This window comes from Sapajus apella, unplaced genomic scaffold (assembly GCF_009761245.1).
Source record: "Sapajus apella isolate SASKATOON/1434 unplaced genomic scaffold, GSC_monkey_1.0 scaffold33, whole genome shotgun sequence".
Classification (NCBI taxonomy): domain Eukaryota; kingdom Metazoa; phylum Chordata; class Mammalia; order Primates; family Cebidae; genus Sapajus; species Sapajus apella.
The window spans coordinates 9708586-9728716 of record NW_022436973.1 but is presented as its reverse complement, the minus strand read 5'-3'; the positions used below and the strand labels follow the sequence as shown (position 1 = coordinate 9728716).

General features: G+C 44.9%; 1 protein-coding gene and 1 pseudogene across 4 annotated transcripts in view; both read left to right on the top strand.

Annotated features, from left to right (window-relative positions):
• Positions 1-18288, top strand: part of CBFA2T2 (CBFA2/RUNX1 partner transcriptional co-repressor 2) — a 138705-nt gene extending 120417 nt beyond the window's left edge. For 2 of the 3 annotated variants that reach the window (XM_032295231.1, XM_032295233.1), the window contains exons 8-11: positions 869-1064; positions 9222-9290; positions 12686-12876; positions 16866-18288. In XM_032295231.1, coding sequence (XP_032151122.1) covers positions 869-1064; positions 9222-9290; positions 12686-12876; positions 16866-17165 — 756 coding nt within the window. In that variant the 3' untranslated portion in view covers positions 17166-18288. The remainder of the gene's footprint in view (positions 1-868; positions 1065-9221; positions 9291-12685; positions 12877-16865) is intronic. The other variant, XM_032295232.1, reaches the window with a different exon arrangement.
• The window catches only part of LOC116562817, a 6567-nt pseudogene continuing 1667 nt past the window's right edge, over positions 15232-20131 (top strand). The window contains exon 1 of the transcript XR_004274103.1: positions 15232-15243. The product of XR_004274103.1 is annotated as an uncharacterized LOC116562817 (transcript). The remainder of the gene's footprint in view (positions 15244-20131) is intronic.

Below are 20131 nucleotides of genomic sequence, written 5' to 3'. Positions count from 1 at the left end.
GGAGTTTCGCTCTTATTACCCAGGCTGGAGTGCAATGGCCCGATCTCGGCTCACTGCAACCTCCGCCTCCTGGGTTCAGGCAATTCTCCTGCCTCAGCCTCCTGAGTAGCTGGGATTACAGGCACGCGCCACCATGCCCAGCTAATTTTTTGTATTTTTAGTAGAGATGGGGTTTCACCATGTTGACCAGGATGGTCTCGATCTCTTGACCTCGTGATCCACCCACCTCGGCCTCCCAAAGTACTGGGATTACAGGCTTGAGCCACCGCGCCCGGCGAAACTTTCTTTTTAATTTTTTCAATTCTACTCCTTCTGTAGTAAAGAGAATTGTTTTTTAGCCCACATATTCATGTTTCCTCGTTTTGTAACACAGGTTAGTAACAAACATCTAGGTAATTCAACCCCCCAAAATTGTTTATATTCCAAAATTATTTTGTACTCTGAAAGATACCAGTCTTCCTCATCTCATCAAAATTTATAATTTCTATAGAAATCTGTGTATGCCTTATGTTATGGTTTAGCCGCAGCAAACATACAGAGAGTAGCAGCCCCTAGGGATGCAACAAATGCTGCAACAACATGAAATCATAGACAGTTGGTCAGAAGGCCATGCATCTCAGGTTTTGTCCAAACACAGGAAGCCCTGGTAGTTATTGTCCTCGATAGGTATGTCAATCAGCCTCAACACCAGTGTCCTTCCTGCTGATGGAGAAACAGACGGCAATAAAGGGTTTCAAATGTGAACTTGATATTCCTAAACCTATCAGGAACCTGAATTCCTTATATTGGGTTGGCGTGTCCTGGATTTTCCCTGTTTGTTGTTTGAATGCTTTCATCTCATCTCTGCCTGCCCTCCTTTCTGACTCAGGCACTGAATTGCATTATGGAAATGGTAGAGAAAACAAGGCGCTCCATGGCGGTTCTGCGGCGCTGTCAGGAATCAGATCGTGAAGAACTCAACTACTGGAAAAGACGGTACAATGAAAACACAGAGCTGAGGAAAACGGGGACTGAGTTGGTCTCCAGGCAACACAGCCCTGGGAGTGCAGATTCTCTCAACAATGGTAAGGGGAGAGTCTGCAGGGAACCCAGAATAAATGTCAGCCTTTAGATCCCACCAGTATGTCACGGAAGGCTTTTTCTACTTTACTTTAAAGGAAGATGGTACTCAATTGTGGATTTAGGGAGACTCAGGTAATTTTGAAGAGTAAATGAGAAAATATATGAAGCCCCTGGCATGTTTTGGTGTGTGGTGGTTGGGATGGGGGGTGTTTGTTTTGTAGAGACAGGGTCTTGCTATTTTGCCCAGGCTGGCCCTGGACTCCTGGCCTCAAGTGATCTTCCTGCCTCAGCCTCCCAGAGTGCCAGGATTTTAGGCCTGAGCCACTGTGCCCAGCCTGGTACTTGGCATGTTCAAAAAATGGTAATTCTTCTTCATGGAGAGTATTTGTGATTTTGTTCTGTCTTTAACTCTCTCTACATATATGTGTGCTAGGTGTTGGTCAAAGAATGTTTGGTTGTCAAATTCAGCCTGGGTATTAGATATTCTAGGCACTCTTGTGTCATCACTTTTATTTCTCACAGTAGCCCTAACAGTGTTTATGCACCTTCCCTCCTCCTGTCCCCAGCCCACTGTCCAGGAAAATACCACTCAGTCTATCATGGCCTGGTGGCCTCCTACAAAAGGGTTTATTGTACTACACTGGGTTGTCCCCTCTTGCCTTTCCAAGTCTGAAGCAGAAGCAATCCACAGTACATCCAGCAAGCCTCAATTACTCCTCTCAAAATGTTCCAGCACATTCACCCAATAACTGAGAAGGTACCCTATCCAAAGGCACAGCTGAGTGACAGGCCATCTGTGATCAGACTCTTTTCCCACCTACTCTGAGTTCCCAAATGTTCAACACAGAGAATGAGTCTCTTATGACAGACCTAGCATGTTCCATTAAAGACAGCTATTAGTGTCTCAAAAGACTGTAAGGAAAACTCAGCATTTTGGGCGGCCCAAGGTAGGCGGATCACCTGAGGTCAGGAGTTTGAGACCAGCCTGGCCAACATGGCGAAACCCTGTATCTACTAAAAATAAAAAAATTAGCCAGGCATGATGGCAGGCACCTGTAATCCTAGCTACCCCGGAGCTGAGGTAGGAGAATCACTGGAACCTGGAGGGGCGGCAGCTGCAGTGAGCCAAAATTGCACCACTGAACTCCAGCCTGGGCAACAGAGCAAGACTCCGTCTCCAAAAAAAAAAAAAGTCTTGTGTTCGCTGGGCGCAGTGTCTCATGCCTGTAATCCCAGCACTTTGGGAGGCTGAGGCAGGTGGACCACTTGAGACCAGGAGTTCAAGACCAGCCTGGCCAACATGGCAAAACCCTGTCTCTGCTAAAAATACAAAATACATGGTAGCGCATGCCTGTACTCCCAGCTACTCGGGAGGCTGAGGCACAAGAATTGCTCAAACCTGGGAGGTAGAGGTTGCAGTGAGCCGAGATCACACCACTGCACTTCAGCCCAGGCAACAGAGCGAGACTGTTGCCAACAAAAAAATTATATAAATGGATGAAAGTCTTGGGTTATGCAGAAATCCATGGTGTGGATACTTATTTTAGTAAAGTGGTTTGGTAATTTAGAGAGAAATTGATGAGAGGCTTTGGATGGCATTATTACTTTTCCCATTTAAATTAATGCAATGTAGGTTCCCCTGCCTGAAAATTTATGATTCACAGTGTTTCATGAACAGATTTTGCTCAGACAGCAAGGAATGTATTTAGGTGTTTATTAAAGGATGCATAAATAAGTGCAAAAACCATAAGGAAAAGAAGAAGATGCTTATCACAGAGATCAGGAGAAGAGTTTCCTCTGGCTGTGTGGGTGGAAGGTGCAGAATTAGTGAGCTCTAGCTATGTCTTTGGACTATTCTTAGGACAGGATTGTCAGTCTGGCTAGCATTATTTAAATATTACTATGGCTTGCCATTACTTACCTCTTAGGGATTTGTGGTTGCTGGTACTGTTGTCTTTCCTGAACTGGGGCTTATGATATTGTATATTAATATTTTCATTAAATTGCATGTTAATATTTTATGAACTTGTCAGCCATGTAATATTTTGCAAGTAAAAAGATTTATTTATTTATTTATTTATTTTGAGACCGAGTCATGCTCTGTCACCTAGACTAGAGCACAGTGGTACAATCTCAGCTCGCTGTAACCTCTACCTCCCGGGTTCAAGCAGTTCTCCTGCCTCAGCCTCCTGAGAAGCTAGGGTTATAGGCACATGCCACCATGCCCAGCTAATTTCTGTATTACTTTTTTTTTTTTTTTGAGACGGAGTTTCGCTCTTGTTACCCAGGCTGGAGTGCAATGGCGCGATCTCGGCTCACCGCAACCTCCGCCTCCCGGGTTCAGGCAATTCTCTTTTTTTTTTTTTTTTTTTTTTTTTTTTTTTTTTTTTTTTTTTTTTTATTTTTAGTAGAGACGGGGTTTCACCATGTTGACCAGGATGGTCTCAATCTCTTGACCTCGTGATCCACCCGCCTCGGCCTCCCAAAGTGCTGGGATTACAGGCTTGAGCCACCGCGCCCGGCCTACTTTTTTTTTTTCCTCCTGATACGAGGTTTCACTCTGCCGTCCAGGCTGGAGTGCAGTGGCATGGTCTCGCCTCACTGCAGCCTTCGCCTCCTGGGCTCAAACAATTCTCGTGCCTCACGCTTATGAGTAGTTGGGATTACAGGCATGCAATCTACCATGCCTAGCTAATTTTTATATTATTTGTAGAGACGGGGTTTTGCTGTGTTGCCCAGGCTGATCTCAAACTCCTGGCTTCAAGTGATCTACCCACTTCTGCTTCCCAAAGTTCTGGGATTATAGGCATGAGCCACCATACCCAACTGAAAATTTTTAAATAGGGAAAAAATACTTATTCGGCTATCAATTTTTCCTCAAAATGAGAGTCGACCTCACATTCTGAGCCATTCTCTAGACGTCATGATTCTGAGGCTCAAAATCTGAATATAGTCCGGCTGTGGTGGCCGACGCCTGTTATCCCACCACTTTGAGAGGCAGAGGCTGGTAGATTGCTTAAATTCAGGAGTTCGAGAATAGCCTAGGCAAATATAGTGAAGCCCCATCTCTACAAAAAATAGGAAAATATGCTGAGCGTGGTGATATGTGCCTCTAGTCCCAGCTACATGGGAGACGGAGGTGGGAGGATAGCTTGAGCCCAGGAGGCAGAACTTGCAGTGAGCTGATATTATGCTAATGCATTCCAGCCTGGGCAATAGAGCGAGACCCTAGCTCAAAAAAAAAAAAAAGAGAATCTGAATATATATGTTGAACAAGTTCAGTAAGCAGGCAAGTTTGGGGAAAACTGCATCTAATTAAGCCCACAGCAGATGGACCCCATCCACTGTCACAGGGCTTCCAGGCAGTTTTTTAGTGGCATGTGTGCACAATTAAGGGTGACCACTCTCTGGAGGTAGGCCTCTACTTTGGAGACTGAAATAAACAGAAATCAGAATTAATAGTAGCTTTTCAGGGCAAAGAAAACTACCAAAAATGTAGCATTGTTAATACCTCTGGCAAGAAAAAGAGAACATTCCCAGAAATCTACGCAAGTCATATATCCAAATCATGAATTTCAAAAAGAGTGAACAGAACAATTAGAGAGGATGGAATATTGAAATAACTCCAAAAAATTACCAAGACCTGCAAGATAGTTCCAGTTGAATCGCAAGTAGACAACACAGGAAAATAGACTTAGTCATTTAGCATCATTAAAATAAGATGATTCTGAAGGAGAACTATTCTAATTTAGAATTCTACACCTAACCAAAACAGTTGTTAGATTAATAGCCTACAATTTTTTAATTTTTATTTATTTATTTTTTTAAGAGATGAGATTTCACCATGTTGGTCAGGCTGGTGTCAAACTCTTGACCTCAGGTGATCCACCCACCTCGGCCCCCCAAAGTGCTAGGATTACAGGCATGAGCCACCGCGTCTGGCCTTTTTTTTTTTTTTTACTTCATTTTTTTCTTTTTTTTTTTGAGATGAAGTCTCACTGTCGCCCAGGCTGGAGTGCAGTGGCACAATCTCAGCTCACCACAACCTCCGCCTCCTGGATCCAAGCAATTCTCCTGCCTCAGCCTTCCTAGTAGCTGGGACCACTGGTGCGTGCCACCATGCCCGGCTAATATTTTTTTGTATTTTTAGTAGAGATGGGATTAGCCAGGATGGTCTCGATCTCCCAACCTCATGATCCACCTGCCTTGGACTCCCAAAGTGCTGAGATTACAGATGTGAGCCACTGGGCCCGCCCAATAGCCTATAATGTTTTAAAAATGTACCTCCTGGCCGGGCGCGGTGGCTCACGCCTGTAATCCCAGCACTTTGGGAGGCCGAGGCGGGTGGATCACGAGGTCAAGAGATCGAGACCATCCTGGTCAACACGGTGAAACCCCGTCTCTACTAAAAATACAAAATATTAGCCGGGCATGGTGGCGCGTGCCTGTAGTCCCGGCTACTCGGGAGGCTGAGGCAGGAGAATTGCCTGAACCCAGGAGGCGGAGGTTGCGGTGAGCCGAGATCGCGCCATTGCACTCCAGCCTGGGTAACAAGAGCGAAACTCCGTCTCAAAAAAAAAAAAAAAAAAAAAAAATGTACCTCCTGCCTGCCCTTTCTCACAGTATCTACTATAGGATACTTTCGCTCTGTGAAAGTAAATCAGAAAACGGGAGACACTGAATTGCTGAAACAGGATCCAAAACAAGGAAGGAAGGAAAGGAATCCCTAGGCCGGTAAGGGAGAGCCCTGAGCATTAGTGGCAAGGCAAGCCTAGAAAGCACCCAGTTCACGCTGGAACAGCCCAGAAGCTTGCTGGAGATTTCCTTAAGAAATGAAATTTATAAAATGTCTACACCCAGGAGGAGAATTTGAGATTCTAATTCTCATAGAAGTAGATTCTTATAGAAGTAATTATATAGCGGCCTGGAACAATGGCTTACACCTATAATCCTAGCCCTTGGGGAGACCGAGATAGGAAAATTGTTTGAGGCCAGGAATCCAAGAAACCCTGGAAACCCTGAGACAGTGAAACCCTGTCTGTGCAAAAAATTTAGAAAGGAAATTAGGAGGTCATGGTAGTACATGCCTAAAGTCCTAGCTACTCGAGAGGCTGAGGCAGGATGACCTGAGCCCAGGCGTTTGAGGCTGCAGTGAGCTATGATCATTTGCATCACTGCACTCTAGCCTGGGTGAGAGAAGAAGATTCCCCTGTCACGCACAAAGTAATTTGTAAAAATGCTGCCTCTCCTCTCCCCACGTTATTCCATAGGCTTAATGGTTAACAGTGTATTCTTGTAGAATTTTCTATGTACATATTTAAAGATAACATTTTCTAATGTTTTATTTTGAAATTTTTGAAACACATAGAAATATTGAAAGAGACCAGCCTGGCTAACAGTGAAACCTCATCTCTACTAAAAATACAAATATAATAGCCAGGCATGGTGGCACGCACCTGTAGTCCCAGCTACCACCCAGGAGGCTGAGGCAGGACAATCACTTGAACCCAGAAGGCAGAGCTTGCAGTGAGCCGAGATCACTGTGGATACTAATGGAATGTGGTTATGAAGGAGAAGGATCAGTTCTCAGAAGAAAAAGCTTCTGAGAGTCTAGTTTCCTTTTCTTTTTTTTTTTTTTTTTTTTGGACAGAGTTTCACTCTTGTTACCCATGCTGGCATGCAATGGTACAATCTCTGCTCACTACAACCTCCACCTCCCAGATTCAAGCAATTCTCCTGCCTCAGCCTCCTGAGTAGCTGGGATTACAGGGGCCCATCACCATGCCTGGCTAAGTTTTTATATTTTTAGTAGAGACAGGATTTCACCATGTTGGCCAGGCCGGTCGTCTTGAACTCATGAGCTCTGGTGATCCACCCATCTGCCTCAGCCTCCCAAAGTGCTGGGATTACAGTGTGACCCACCACTTCCAGCTGAGACTCTAGTTTTCTTAGTGAACCAATTGAAGATCATAACTTCTGTCTCTTTCAGGTTTAGAGATATAAGAACCATTGCTCTGGCTTCTGAACATAGAGTGAAAATATCCCTAGCTTCCAGGCTGTCCTGAGAGATTCCTTTAGTGTCAAGTGCTTCTTGCCTTTAACTTTTGTCAGAGAAATAAAATGCTGAGGACTAGGCAGATGCACAGGATATGACCAAGGTCATACTGATAACTGAAGCAAGGTAGCTTTTCCTTGGTTGTCAGGTTTCCCCAAGGCCCCACAAGTAAATAAGTGTTTCTTACGTTATTTTCTTATTGTATGAGTGTTATCTATACTCAGAGCCTTTCTCCTACCGGTTTTTCTTATTTAAGTTGATAATGATGTACTACTTGTTCCTTCACTTATGTTTCTGTGGCTGTTTCTGTCGTAGACTTCTCCCTGTGTTTATTTCATGGATCTCAGTTTCTAGGTGTTTCACAAATGACATAAATTAGGAACCTGATCTATGTTAGAGAGAGCTCTTTTGTTTTCCTTTTATTAGCCATGGTGATGGCACTCCAGAGAGCCCTGTGTCACAGAAAGTATTAATACTATCAAAATTTTAAGCTTGCTAGCCTGTACAAGGTACCCTTTTGGGGCAATGAAGATCTTCTAGATTAGATAGTAGTTATGGCTGCACAACATTGTGAATGTACTAAATGTCACTTAATTCTACAGTATAAAATGTAAATTTTATGTGTTTTACACAGTTTTTTTTTAAGCTCAAAGAAAGTAGTACCCAGATACTGACAACATTAAATTCTTGACGCTGAAGTGAGAGAACTGCTGGAACCCAAGAGTTCAAGGCTACAGTAGTGAGCTATGATTGCACCACTGCACTTCAGCCTGGGCAACAGGCAATAATACCCCATCAGGGTTTTTAAATTATATTTCAAAATCACAATAAGCATATATGACAAGTCACCCTCCACCCCTGTGTCCTTCCCAGCAAACCACTGATATGTTTCTTTGGGGAAAAACACATATTTTGAAATGCAGCATTTCAGATCATAGTTGTGTTGGTTTATTTATTTATTTTTTTGAGACAGAGTCTTACTCCATAGCCCAAGCTGGAGTGTAGTGGTATAGTTGCGGCTCACTGCAGGCTTCGCCACTGGGGATCAAGCGATTCTCTTGCCTCAGCCTCCCAAGTGGCTGGGGCTAGAGGCACGCGCTACCACACCAGTTAATTTTTTTGTATTTTTAGTAGAGACAGGGTTTCACCATGTTCCCTGGGTGGTCTTGAACTTCTGAGCTCAGGCAATCAATCCACCCACCTCCCAAAGTGCTGAGATTACAGGCGTGAGCCACCACACCAGCCTGTTTTTTTTTTTTTTTTTTAATCCCTTTTTTTTTTCTTCTTAGTTCAGTTCATAAGCTAAGACACTTTAATGGAAACTTCCTTAAATCACATGTAAGGATTCAGAATTGCCAAAGACAAAAGCTATATTTCCTGACACATATGCAGGGCAGTGCCAGAAACCTGTGCATGGTGGGGACTGTTGAATTAGATATGGACATACACACACATGCATATAAATATCTGTGTGCACAGGCCAGGCACAGTGGATCACTTGAGGTCAGGAGGTCAAGACCAGCCTGGCCAATATGATGAACCCCCATCTCTACTAAAAGTACTAAAAGTACAAAAATTAGCCAGGCATGGTGGTGTGCACCTGTAGTCCCAGCTACCTGGGAGACTGAGGCAGGAGAATCACTTGAACCCAGGAGGCAGAAGTTGCACTGAGCCGAGATCGCATCACTACACTCCTGCTTGGGCAACAGAGCAAGACTCTGTCTCAAAAAAACAACAACAAAAAAAATCTGTGTGCACTTAACGTTTATACATTTATATTTTAGGGAGTACTGTACCTTAAAAATATATACATGTTTATAGGGGGGAAAATTAGGACATAATAGGTAAATAAAAAGAAGAAAGTGAGGATCACTTTTAATCTCACCACTTTGAAATGCTGTTAATTTGATGGAGGGGTGTGTTTTAAAACTAAATATTTACTGTACTATGTTATAATCTGATTTTTAGCCCTTATATGAGAGTTTTTTTAATACTAAATGAAATGTATGTTTGAGTCTAAGTGGTTAATGAGAAATCTGATCAAAAATAAAACTGCTGATCATAGACAGCTTCTGACCGTATGCTTTTTATGTCTCTTCTGCAGATTCTCAGAGAGAATTCAACAGCAGGCCAGGTACAGGATACGTACCTGTGGAGTTTTGGAAAAAAACAGGTATGTGTCTTACTGCTCGTAAATCATGTGTACTCACTAATTTGTGGGAGCAGAGAACAGATAACTGGGCGGATGGTTGGTAACTGAGTCTTTTGGTTGTGTAATAACCGGCTCCTCAGAGCTCTAGGCTCCTGCCTGTCTGACCCTGGCTTGTCCTGCATGTCTCCCCGACTTCCTGTCTTGTTACTTTGCAGGTCATGAGTTTGGAATAGCTCCCTCCAGTCCCTTTCACACTCTTCCACTGGGTCATGCCGAGGTAATAAGTACCTGTCGGCATGCCCTGTTTCTGGGCCAGTGGCAGAGTTCATTTTGCCTGATCTCTTCACTGGCATCTACAATACACTGTGTTCACACTGCTGCCACATTTGTGCCCAAATTCTGCTCTAGGCACAGCTCTGTAATTCCCCTGTGCTTTCTTTCACCTTCACTGTGCCACCATAGTCACAGCTGTTCTTGGTAGGCCTCCTTTTTACAAGAATAAGAAGGGTAGGGACAGCCTATTCTATAAGTTCAGGGATGAACGTCACATCTCTAACGTCAGCCTTATCCAGATACTAGGATTCTTTTCCTTCTTGCCTCCCCATCCTAGTTTCATTTTTTTTTAAGTCCAATACAATTTTTGTTTTTTTACTACGATAAAATTTCTTTTCTATAAAAATGTAATACCTACATTCATAAAGACTGTTATAATAGCATCAAGACAGTAGTAAATAAAGATATGAACAGACACATTATACTATGAGAAATATAAATAAACATTGCAAAATATTTTTCCTTACTAGTAGTCAAGATAATGTAAGATAAAGCATCCCTGATAAATTAGCCCTCAGTTATTGACAATTTTAGAAGACCTTGTTGATGACACTCAATAATTGATCAGAGGCTTGTGTAAGAAATTAACAGAGTACCTGCAAATTCTTGGAGTCTTTCCTCACTTTCATGCCTTTGAATGTTCCCTTTCAAAAATGGAGTAGACTTAAACACAAAGTATTAAAGAAGCAACAGTGTGAGTGGGGTGTGGTGGCTCACACCTGTAATCCCAGCACTGTGGGAGGCCAAGGTTGGCAGACCTAGCTGCTTGGGGGGCTGAGGCAGAAGGATCGCTTGAGCACAGGACGTCAAGGCTGTAGGGAGCCCCTGTGTTGCTGCACAACAAAGTATTATTTCACCATTAAAAACAATTTGGAAAACTGCATGTGACTTGTAAAAATCCTTGCAGTTGAAAATGGGAAAATGTATATTATGTTAACAAGAAGTGGGATAAAATTTTGGGAAATGAAGATCATCATAAGGTGGAGGGAACAATTACTATACAGAAAATCTCTTTTTTTTTTTTTTTTTTTTTGAGATGTAGCTCTGCTTCACCACCCAGGCGGGCGTACAGTTTCACAATATCCCAGGTTCAAGTGACTGTCCTGCCTTAGCCTCCCAAGTAGCTGGGATTATAGGCACCCACCACCATGCCCAGCTGATTTTTGTATTTTTAGTAGAGATGGGGTTTCACAGTGTTAGGCTGATTTCAAACTCCTAACCTCAGATGATCCACCTGCCTTGGCCTCCCAAAGTGCTAGGATTACAGGCGTGAGCCACCATGCCTGGCCACAAGATCTCTTTAAAACTAGTGACTTTGTTCATGTTGAAAAAGCACTGGGGGGGGAAAAAAAAAAACTAGTGACTTTGATTACTTGGGAGATACTTTTGGTTAACTTTGGTTAAGGGCCCAACTTTGGTGGTGGCCAGCTAAATTTGAGTCCTTGTTCTGCTTCAGTGCCATCTATGACCTTAGATGACCTCCAGCATGATAGCTAGCCAAACTGAGATGATTACTAATTCATGCTTAAGCTGAGGAGTTAAAATGTACCTGAGAGCACTGTTAACGCTGGCTCAACAAGAGGGATCTAATAAGACACCTAAGGAGGTTTCTTGGCCTCTGGGGTGGAGACTTTCTCTCCTTAAGGCCAGAGCCATCAGATGGAAGGTTGTTTCATGGCAGCCTGGAATTCTGTGTTTGAACCTCCCTTGAGCCTGTGCCATGTGCAAGAGGTAAACCGTGAGGGAGTTTCCTTAGGCTTCTGTATTGTCTGATCTTGTGGACTCAGGACTAAACATTCACATTCTCATTGGGCTGAGGCTCAAACACATGAACGTGTTATTTGCGGTGTCTACACTAGGGAAATCAAGCAGGGCATTGGTGATGGAAGGAAGTGATCAGGAACCAGGTAGGATGATGGTAAGTGGACAGGACTTAAAAGTCCAGGGCTCCTGGCAGTCTGCTCAAATCTATGTTTTAGCCCATGTTTCTCCACCTAGTCTTTTCCTTTTTATTTTTTGGCAGGGATTGGAGGGAGAGGAGTGGTGGCTGCGGGCCTCTTAGCATTACTTAATTTCCTCCCAGCCATTTTCACCTAGATGCCCTGGAGGCACCTCCGCTTTCTCACTTGCCTCCACACTAGCTTTGTGTGGACTGTCCAGTTCATTTGCCTAGCACTGCCATTCTTCGCTTTCACCTCCGCATCCAGGCCCTTCGGTGCTCCCAACCTTTTTCTGCCTCATCCCTTCCTCAGTGCCACTGACTCCTGCCTAAATGCAGCCTCTTCTATCAGTTTAATCATTGCACCAGCCTCCCAGTTGCTATCTCTGTCTTTAATCTTCCCTTGCATAGAATCCTTTGTGAAGTTTCCTTTAGAAAATAAGGTCAAGCTGGGCAGGGTGCCTCACTCCTATAACACTTTAACACCAACACTTTGGGAGCCTCAAGTAGGAGGATCACTTGAGCCCAGGAGTTCTAGACCAGCCTGAGCAACATAGTGAGACCTCATCTCTACAAAAAAATTTAAAAATTAGTGGAGTATGGTGGGACATGCCTGTAGCCCTAGTTACTCAGAAGGCCGAGGTGGGAGGATCATGATTCAGAGGTCAAGGCTATAGTTTGCTGTGATCACGGCCGTGCACTCCAGCCTGTGCAACAGAGCAAGGCCCTGTTTTCAACAAAAAAAAAACGAAGGTCAAATTTCTTAGTCTGGCACACAAGACTTTGCAAACTCATTTCCATCCACCATCTCAACCAAAACACATTGTCTTGATTCTCCCCTGCCCACTGAAGAGCTGATCACTTTTCTCCTTGGAACTCTATTCTCTTATAGTGACATAACATGTCATGAGTGTGGCCTGTGTCTAGTGACCCATGTCCACAGTCCTAGCTCAGTGGCCACCTCCATCCACGTACCCAGCCAGCACCTACATGGATGGATGCATGACTATGAATATCATGTATTCCTCCCTGTGTAGTTTTAGAAAAGATCATTTTATGTCAGCTCTGTCCTTTCTTAGAAATGCTGTGGGGTGGGAGGGAAAAGATTTCTCGGCCAGTTGATTTTACTGTCACTTTCTTCTAGAAGAAGCTGTGAATAAGGTGAAAATTCAGGCCATGTCAGAAGTACAGAAGGCTGTCGCTGAAGCAGAGCAGAAAGCCTTTGAAGTGATTGCAACAGAGAGAGCACGAATGGAGCAAACCATAGCGGACGTCAAGCGACAGGCCGCGGAGGACGCTTTCCTCGTCATCAACGAGCAAGAGGAGTCCACAGAGGTCAGAGCTCTGTTAGCGCTAGGGGCCGGGGCAGGCAGCTGGAGTGACCACGCCCGCTGCCCTATACGCTGAGCAGGAAGACACAGGCAGTCTGTTCTTGAGCTCGAAGATGATAATTTTTATCCAGTGCCAGAAGAGTTTTGGTTCTCACATTAAGACTATTTTACGTGCCAAGATAATAAATTATTACATCATATTTTTACACACATACACATGTATATAGAGAGAAAGGCTCAGTGTATTGGTTAAAATTTTGGGAATTCACCCTAAAGACAGAGTTTGTGTAATTGCACAATGATGATGATGACCAGCATTGACAAAGTTAGCTTACTGTGTGCCAGACACACAGCGAAGTTGCATATTTTCTTTTTGAGTGTCACATTGGCCCTATGAGGTGGATAATGTTGAATCTCTAACTCACAGATGAGGAGACTGTGGCTCAGGGCATGTAACTGATATACTCCCTCAGTGCTGAAGTCAGGGTAGAGGAGTAAGAAAGTGCAGGGTCCTTTAGCATCTAGAATTTTTAGAAATAGGATAGCTGGCTTGTGGACTGAAGTAACAGGTTGGGTATATCTGCCTGATTGCCCAGGACTCAGGGCCCAGGACTTGGTGATGATTCTATACAGGACACTTGGATACTGCAGTGAGAAAAATCACAAACCGAAACGAAGAAACTTGTACCAAAACATTCAAGCAGCCCTTTCAAATTTAATGCCGTTTTTCTATAACTTTCATTTTAGTCATTTTTTAGCTTTAAAACAAGAAACAAGTTTCTTTCTGTAAGTAGGTAGATCTCATCTACTGGATGGGAGACCGGCTGTCTTTGGGACATTCTCTTGAAGTTAAGAACTCACTCTTAACCCAGGGTGGAGTGCAGTGGTGCAGTCTCGGCCCACTGCAGCCTCCACCTCTGGGTTCAAGTGATTTTCCCACCTCAGCCTCCTGAGTAGTTGGGACTATAGGTGTGTGCCACCATGCCCTGCTCATTTTCATATTTTTAGTAGAGATGGGTTTTTGCCATGTTGGCCAGGCTGGTCTCGAACTCCTGCCCTGAAGTGATCTACCCGCCTTGGACTCCCAAAGTGCTGGGATTATAGAAGGACTTTTTCTTTTAAACAAACCGTAGAAATGTTATTTTCTTGTCATTTATATTGTTCATTTCAGTGTCTTACTGTCAGGCATAGCAGTGTGCAGATGAAAATGCCTAAATACCATGTGGGGATCACCGAGGGTGTGGTGAAATAACTTACTATAGCTATTCAATATAGATACTGTGGGTTGTGAGAAAACAGTCTCTTGCTTATAGAAAATATGAATTTAAAAAAAGAGAGAAAACAGTCTATTTAACCCCCTCCCTTTTCCTTCTCTCCTTTTTCTCTTTTTTTCTTTTCTTTCTTTTTTTTTTTTTTTTTTTTTTTTTTTTTTTTTTTTTTTTTTTTTTTTGAGACAGAGTTTCGCTCTTGTTACCCAGGCTGGAGTGCAATGGCATGATCTCAGCTCACCGCAACCTCCGTCTCCTGGGTTCAAGCAAATCTCCTGCCTCAGCCTCCTGAGTAGCTGGGACTATAGGCGTGCGCCAGCTAATTTTTGTATTTTTAGTAGAGACGGGGTTTCACCATGTTTGCCAGGATGGTCTCGATCTCTTGACCTTGTGATCCACCCATCTTGGCCTCCCAAAGTGCTGGGATTATAGGCGTGAGCCACCACGCCTGGCCTCCTCCTCCTTTTTCTTTAGAATTTTTTTTGAGGCTGGGTGCAGTGGCCGATGCCTGTAATCCCAGCACTTTGGGAAGCCAAGGTAGTAAGAACACTTGAGCTCAGGAGTTAAAGACCAGCCTGGGCTAGATGGCGAGACTCCATTTCTGCAGTTGGCTGGGCATGGTGTCACACATCTATAGTCCAGCTACTTTGGAGGCTGAGACAGGAGGATTGCTTGAGCCCAAGAGGTTCAAGGCTACCATGATCGTAACACTGCACTCCAGCCTGTGTGAGAGAGCAAGCCTCTATCTCTTAAAAAAAGAAGAAGAAGAAAAAAAAAAAAGGTGACGATGGCAAGATGAGGGGGGGAAGAAAAGAGAATTGTGGCCGGGCGCTGTGACTCACGCCTGTAATCCTAGTACTTTGGGAAGCCGAGGTGGTTGGATCACCTGAGGTCTGGAGTTCAAGAAAAGAGAATTGTGCCAGGCACGGTGGCTCACACCTGTAATCCCAGCATTTTGAGAGGCTGAGGCGGCCGGATCACCTGAGGTCAGGAGTTCAAGACCAGCCTAGTCCCGCATCTCTACTAAAAGTAAAAAATTAGCCATGTGTCCCAGCTACTCGGGAGGCTGAGGTAGGACAACCACTTGAACCCAGGAGGTGGAGGTTGCAGTGAGCCAAGATCATACCATTGCATTCCATCATGGGCAACAAGAATGAAACTGCCTCAGATAAAAAAGAGAATTGTTTTTGAGAGTGATATATCTGTTCTCTTCTGTGTTTAATTATGTATCTATAGCCATCCATATCAGTATCTGTATTTGTCTGTATTTATCTACTTTTATCTCTGTGTTTTTATCTGTCTCCAGAGGAAAAGTATAGCTTTTGGCTAAGAGCATATACATCCTGGGTCTGGACTGCGTAGCTTTAAATCCCAGCTCTCCATTTTCAGAATTGTGCTTTTAAAGAATTGTAATTTTAAACAAGCCTCAAAATGGCCTCCAGGTGAGGTGCACACCAGCACCTATCCCTGCAAAATCACTTTTCAAAGCAGGGAAGGACAGAGAGCCTGTCCTTTGGATGAGTTTGCATTGGACTAAAAGGGCCGATTCTCGTCCATCAAGAATATTCATCAGAATATTCTCATTGAAATTTAGCAGGTATCCCTGGAGTTTCTTGTTCATCTTCTGAAAGGTAGTTTGGTATGGGGGAAGAAGGAGGCCAGGACTGGAGGTTACGAGCCCTGACTTCTGGTCCCACTTCCCTCTCACACTGGCAGTATGCTCTTAAAGGAGTCAGTCTCCATCTCTGTTTAATGAGTATAGCAGCTCCTATCCTATTGGTCTGATAATTACTAGGGAACAGGCACAGTAGCCCTTGCCTGTAATTTCAGCTCTTTAAGAGGCCAAGGTGGGACGGTCCTTGGAGGCCAGGAGTTCAAGACCAGCCTGGGCAACATAAGGAGACCCTGTCTATACAAAAAATTAAAGAATTAGCTAGGCATGGTGGCACACGCCTATAGTCCCAGCTACTCAGGAGGCTAAGGTGGGAGTGTGGGAGGATCTCTAGAACCCAGATCAAGTCCAGCCTGCGCAACAATAGCAAGACCCTTTCTCCAAAAGAAAGAAAAAAAAAACAGCAGCAGTAGCTTTGGTTAAGTCAGATTATCAGTAAAAATAATGAAGATTATTTCTCTAGTGAGAGGTGCAGTATCAGGCAGGTGCCTGTAATCCCAGTACTTTGGGAGGCTGAGATGGGCAGATCACTTAGGCCCAGGAGTTCAAGACCAGCATGGCCAACATGGCAAAACCCCATCTCTAGTAAATATATATTTTATATATATAAAAATACAAAAATTAGCCAGGCGTGGTGGCACATGCAGAAAGGAGCAGGATAAATGTTTGTCTTAACACGTGGTCTTAGGATAGATGGCTATTGGGGGAGACCCTGGCACAGAATTTGGTTTGGTTTCTGACTATTAAAATCTGGGTCAAAAGATGAGTCTATGCCTTAAGCAGAAGAGATGGCTACCTGTCCTAGGCATGCTTCATTTCACTGTTCCTGTCATCCTGCAGGTAAGTAGTTTTCTTATTTTACAAATGAAGGAAACTCAGAAAGGTGGTGTGTATTTCTCATAAACAGCAGTAGAGGGAGGACTTGACCACAGGTGTATGTAGCTCCAAAGCTGGGGTTCTCTACATGCAGCCCCTTGCTTTACTGTGCAGGGGATGAATGCCAAGCCTGCCCCTCAATCCCAGCAACCACTAACTGGTGCCTGTGTCTTGCAGAACTGCTGGAACTGTGGCCGCAAAGCCAGCGAGACATGCAGTGGCTGCAATATCGCACGATACTGCGGCTCTTTCTGCCAGCACAAGGACTGGGAGCGGCACCACCGCCTCTGTGGTCAGAACCTGCATGGCCAGAGCCCCCACGGCCAGGGCCGGCCGCTGCTTCCTGTAGGCAGGGGCTCCTCTGCCAGGTCCGCCGACTGCAGTGTGCCCAGCCCAGCCCTGGACAAGACCTCGGCAACCACCTCACGTTCCTCAACACCTGCCTCCGTGACAGCCATCGACACCAACGGCCTCTGAGCCCCAGACTCTAGTTACCCTGATGGCCACTCAGTACCACAGAACGTTTGGACCAAGGGACTGGCTGTAGGAACCCATGCATGTAGCTGCTGGGTCATCAGCAAGAATTGGAGGCAGGAAGAGTTCAAGCCTGAATAATAGCACCCACAGCCTCTCTGGGCACTTGCCGTCTGTGGAGCCAGTGTGCCATTCTCTGCACATGCCCGGCCCCACTGCCACCTCCATGGCTTTCCTGGTTGTTCCTCTCCCCACTGAAGCTGGCTTAGCCAGTTCCTTCTCAGTGTAGACCACCAGCTCCCCTCCCCATCTCCTTGAGTCAGCAGACTTTTGAATGTGCCCAGCTAGGCTGGAGGTGGCAGGCAGCAGGCTGGTGGAGGAAGCCCCTCGGATAGGGAGAAGCCCCCTCACCCTGAACAGCTCCTTCAGCCCCATCTCCACCCTCAGCAGATGACACTGGTTGGCCTCATGGGGACTTGGGTAAGCAACAGGCGGCACTCAGGACTCCCTTCTCAACCCTGCTGTTAGACTGGCTCCGATCTCAGAGTCCACAGGAAAGATGTCACTGTTGCAATAAAAGCACCCATAGTAGCAAAAACATAAACAAATAAAACTTCCCGCACATCACAGATGATTTTGGACAAGCTTTTCCAACCTTACTGGCTACTTTAATTTGGGACCCGTCTTTTTCTCTTGATTTTGCTTGTGCAGAAAATAGTTTCCAGCGCATGGATTGGTCTGAGAGAGAATGAGACTCAGTTGTGGATAGTCTGTTCTCTCTGAGCATGTTGGCCAAACTAGTATCGTCAAATTACTGAGTGGATCATCTCATGGAAATACAGACCTTCTCCCACCACTTGGCTGTTTGCACAGTCGTCTTGTTATGTGTCCTTTTATCTCAGACCACACACATCTGGACTGCTGTGGGCATCTTCTGTCCGTGGGCTCTATTTGGCACCTGCTGAGCCACAGTTGTCCTGCTGGATGTGCCGTGGCAGGTTGGTAGGACTCGTCCCCGCTGTCAAGGCCTGGTCTCATCTGAGCAGCCCTTCTGGACCTGAAAGAATTCTTCAAACCTCATCATTTCAGGTCATTACACCTACTAAGTGGATTTATTATCAGGCACGAAATTTCTGTTTCCTTCTCTTGTATTATCCGACAGCTCATCAGAAAGGTTTCATGAAATAGAACCATTTTGGGAAAAGCTGACCAATTTTTCAAACGGGACATCACCTATTCTCTTTTCAGACTGTTAGGAACTGCCTCCCACATTTCTTTTGGTTTTTTTGGTTTGTTTTTTTTTCCGACCAAGTCCCGCTCTGTCACAGTGCAGTGGCACACAGTGCAGTGGCACGACATTGGCTAACTGCAACCTCCACCTCCCAGGTTCAAGCCATTCTCCTGCCTCAGCCTCCCGAGTAGCTGGGATTACAGGTGCCCGCCACCACACCCAGCTAATTTTTGTATTTTTAGTAGAGAAGGGGTTTCATCATGTTGGCCAGGCTGGTCTCCTGGCCTGTCTTTTGGGGTTTTGATGGGAGTCTTGAGGACCCCGACCCTCCTGCTCTCCACCTTCGAGCCTCCAGCATCCTCTCACACCCAAGAATCAGTTGGATTAAGTTTGATTGGCCCTTTTCCAGCTGGCCTTTGAAACACAGGTTGAATCTCCACCTTCTGTGCACTGACCAGAGTCTAAAATAAAAGCTGTCAGTACCATAGAGGACAAGGGATCCACACAGCCTTGTTGCATACAGCTACATCTTACTTTAAGAATGTTAAGTCCCTAATTTACTGTAACCAAGCATTTTCAGTCTTACAAAGAAACCTAGTACATGACACCTTTAAAATGCCTAGATTTCCATTGCCTAAAGTGAGGTATGACCAGGGAATGAAACGCAGAGGATCATGTTACTTTGCTGTGGAACACACAGGACCCACAGTTGTCCAGTCCTAATACATTGGTATTCTCCCATCCCCACCTGCCTCATTAAGCCTCAGCCCTTGGTGGAGAACCCTGACTAGGGGATGGAGTAAGTACCCCGGACAGTGCCGTATTTCCCTAAGACTTGGCTGTCTGTCAAGGAGGTCATAAGGCCTCTACACCAACTTACTGGTTTTTCATGGATTCATTGAATGAACACCTTAAGCCGGTTTTAAAAATCTCCAGTGGCCATAAACCTACCCAGGGTAGCGCATGCTTTTACTGGTTGGAATAAGAAGCCAAAAGCCAACAAAATAATATTTAGCAACCCCAGTGCCCATTTCTACAGCTAAGGTGTAGGTTTGGTGTGCAGAGCCTGGCCTACTTTAGTGGACTGTGGTTCCTGTGACAGTTTGGTTTTCTAAGTCTTTGTAATGCTTTTCCATCTTGCTCCTGTGCTGCCCAGAGGCTGATCTGCAAACCCGGGCAGTATTCCACACTGAAGCTCCACTGATAAACCTTTGGCTGTGTTAATTCTGGTCAGTTTCACACAGAAGTAATGAGGGCCTCTGTCCAGGACTCCCTATTCACATTTCAGGAATCCCTTTCTGAAATTCTTCAACTCTGGTCAGGAGGAGGAGCACCAGTGGAGCAGTGCAGGCAGCTAGAGGTGCAGGAGCGAGTCCAGGTTCCTTGCGTGGTTTCCAGCCTCTGCTGACAGCACCTCAGCTACCAGGTTGGGAGTGGAAGTTCAGGCTACTTAGAGAACTGACCTCCATGGTTAATATTTGCAGCGGCAAAAGGCAGAGAGGGGCTGGACCGAAAAGCAAATGCGACATATGAATGGCCATCAGCCAGACATGTCTAGGATGAGACCAGTGCTTAGCGTATCCCACCAACGGCACTGATGTGTTCTGGGACATCACGGTCTCCTGCCAAGTGAGGAATTACGGCAGGAACCAGAGAAGACCAAAGATGCCAAATGTCCCAAGTTTTTTGAGGGCTGGGTTTCACATCTTTGATTTTTTTTTTTTTTTTTTTTTTTTTT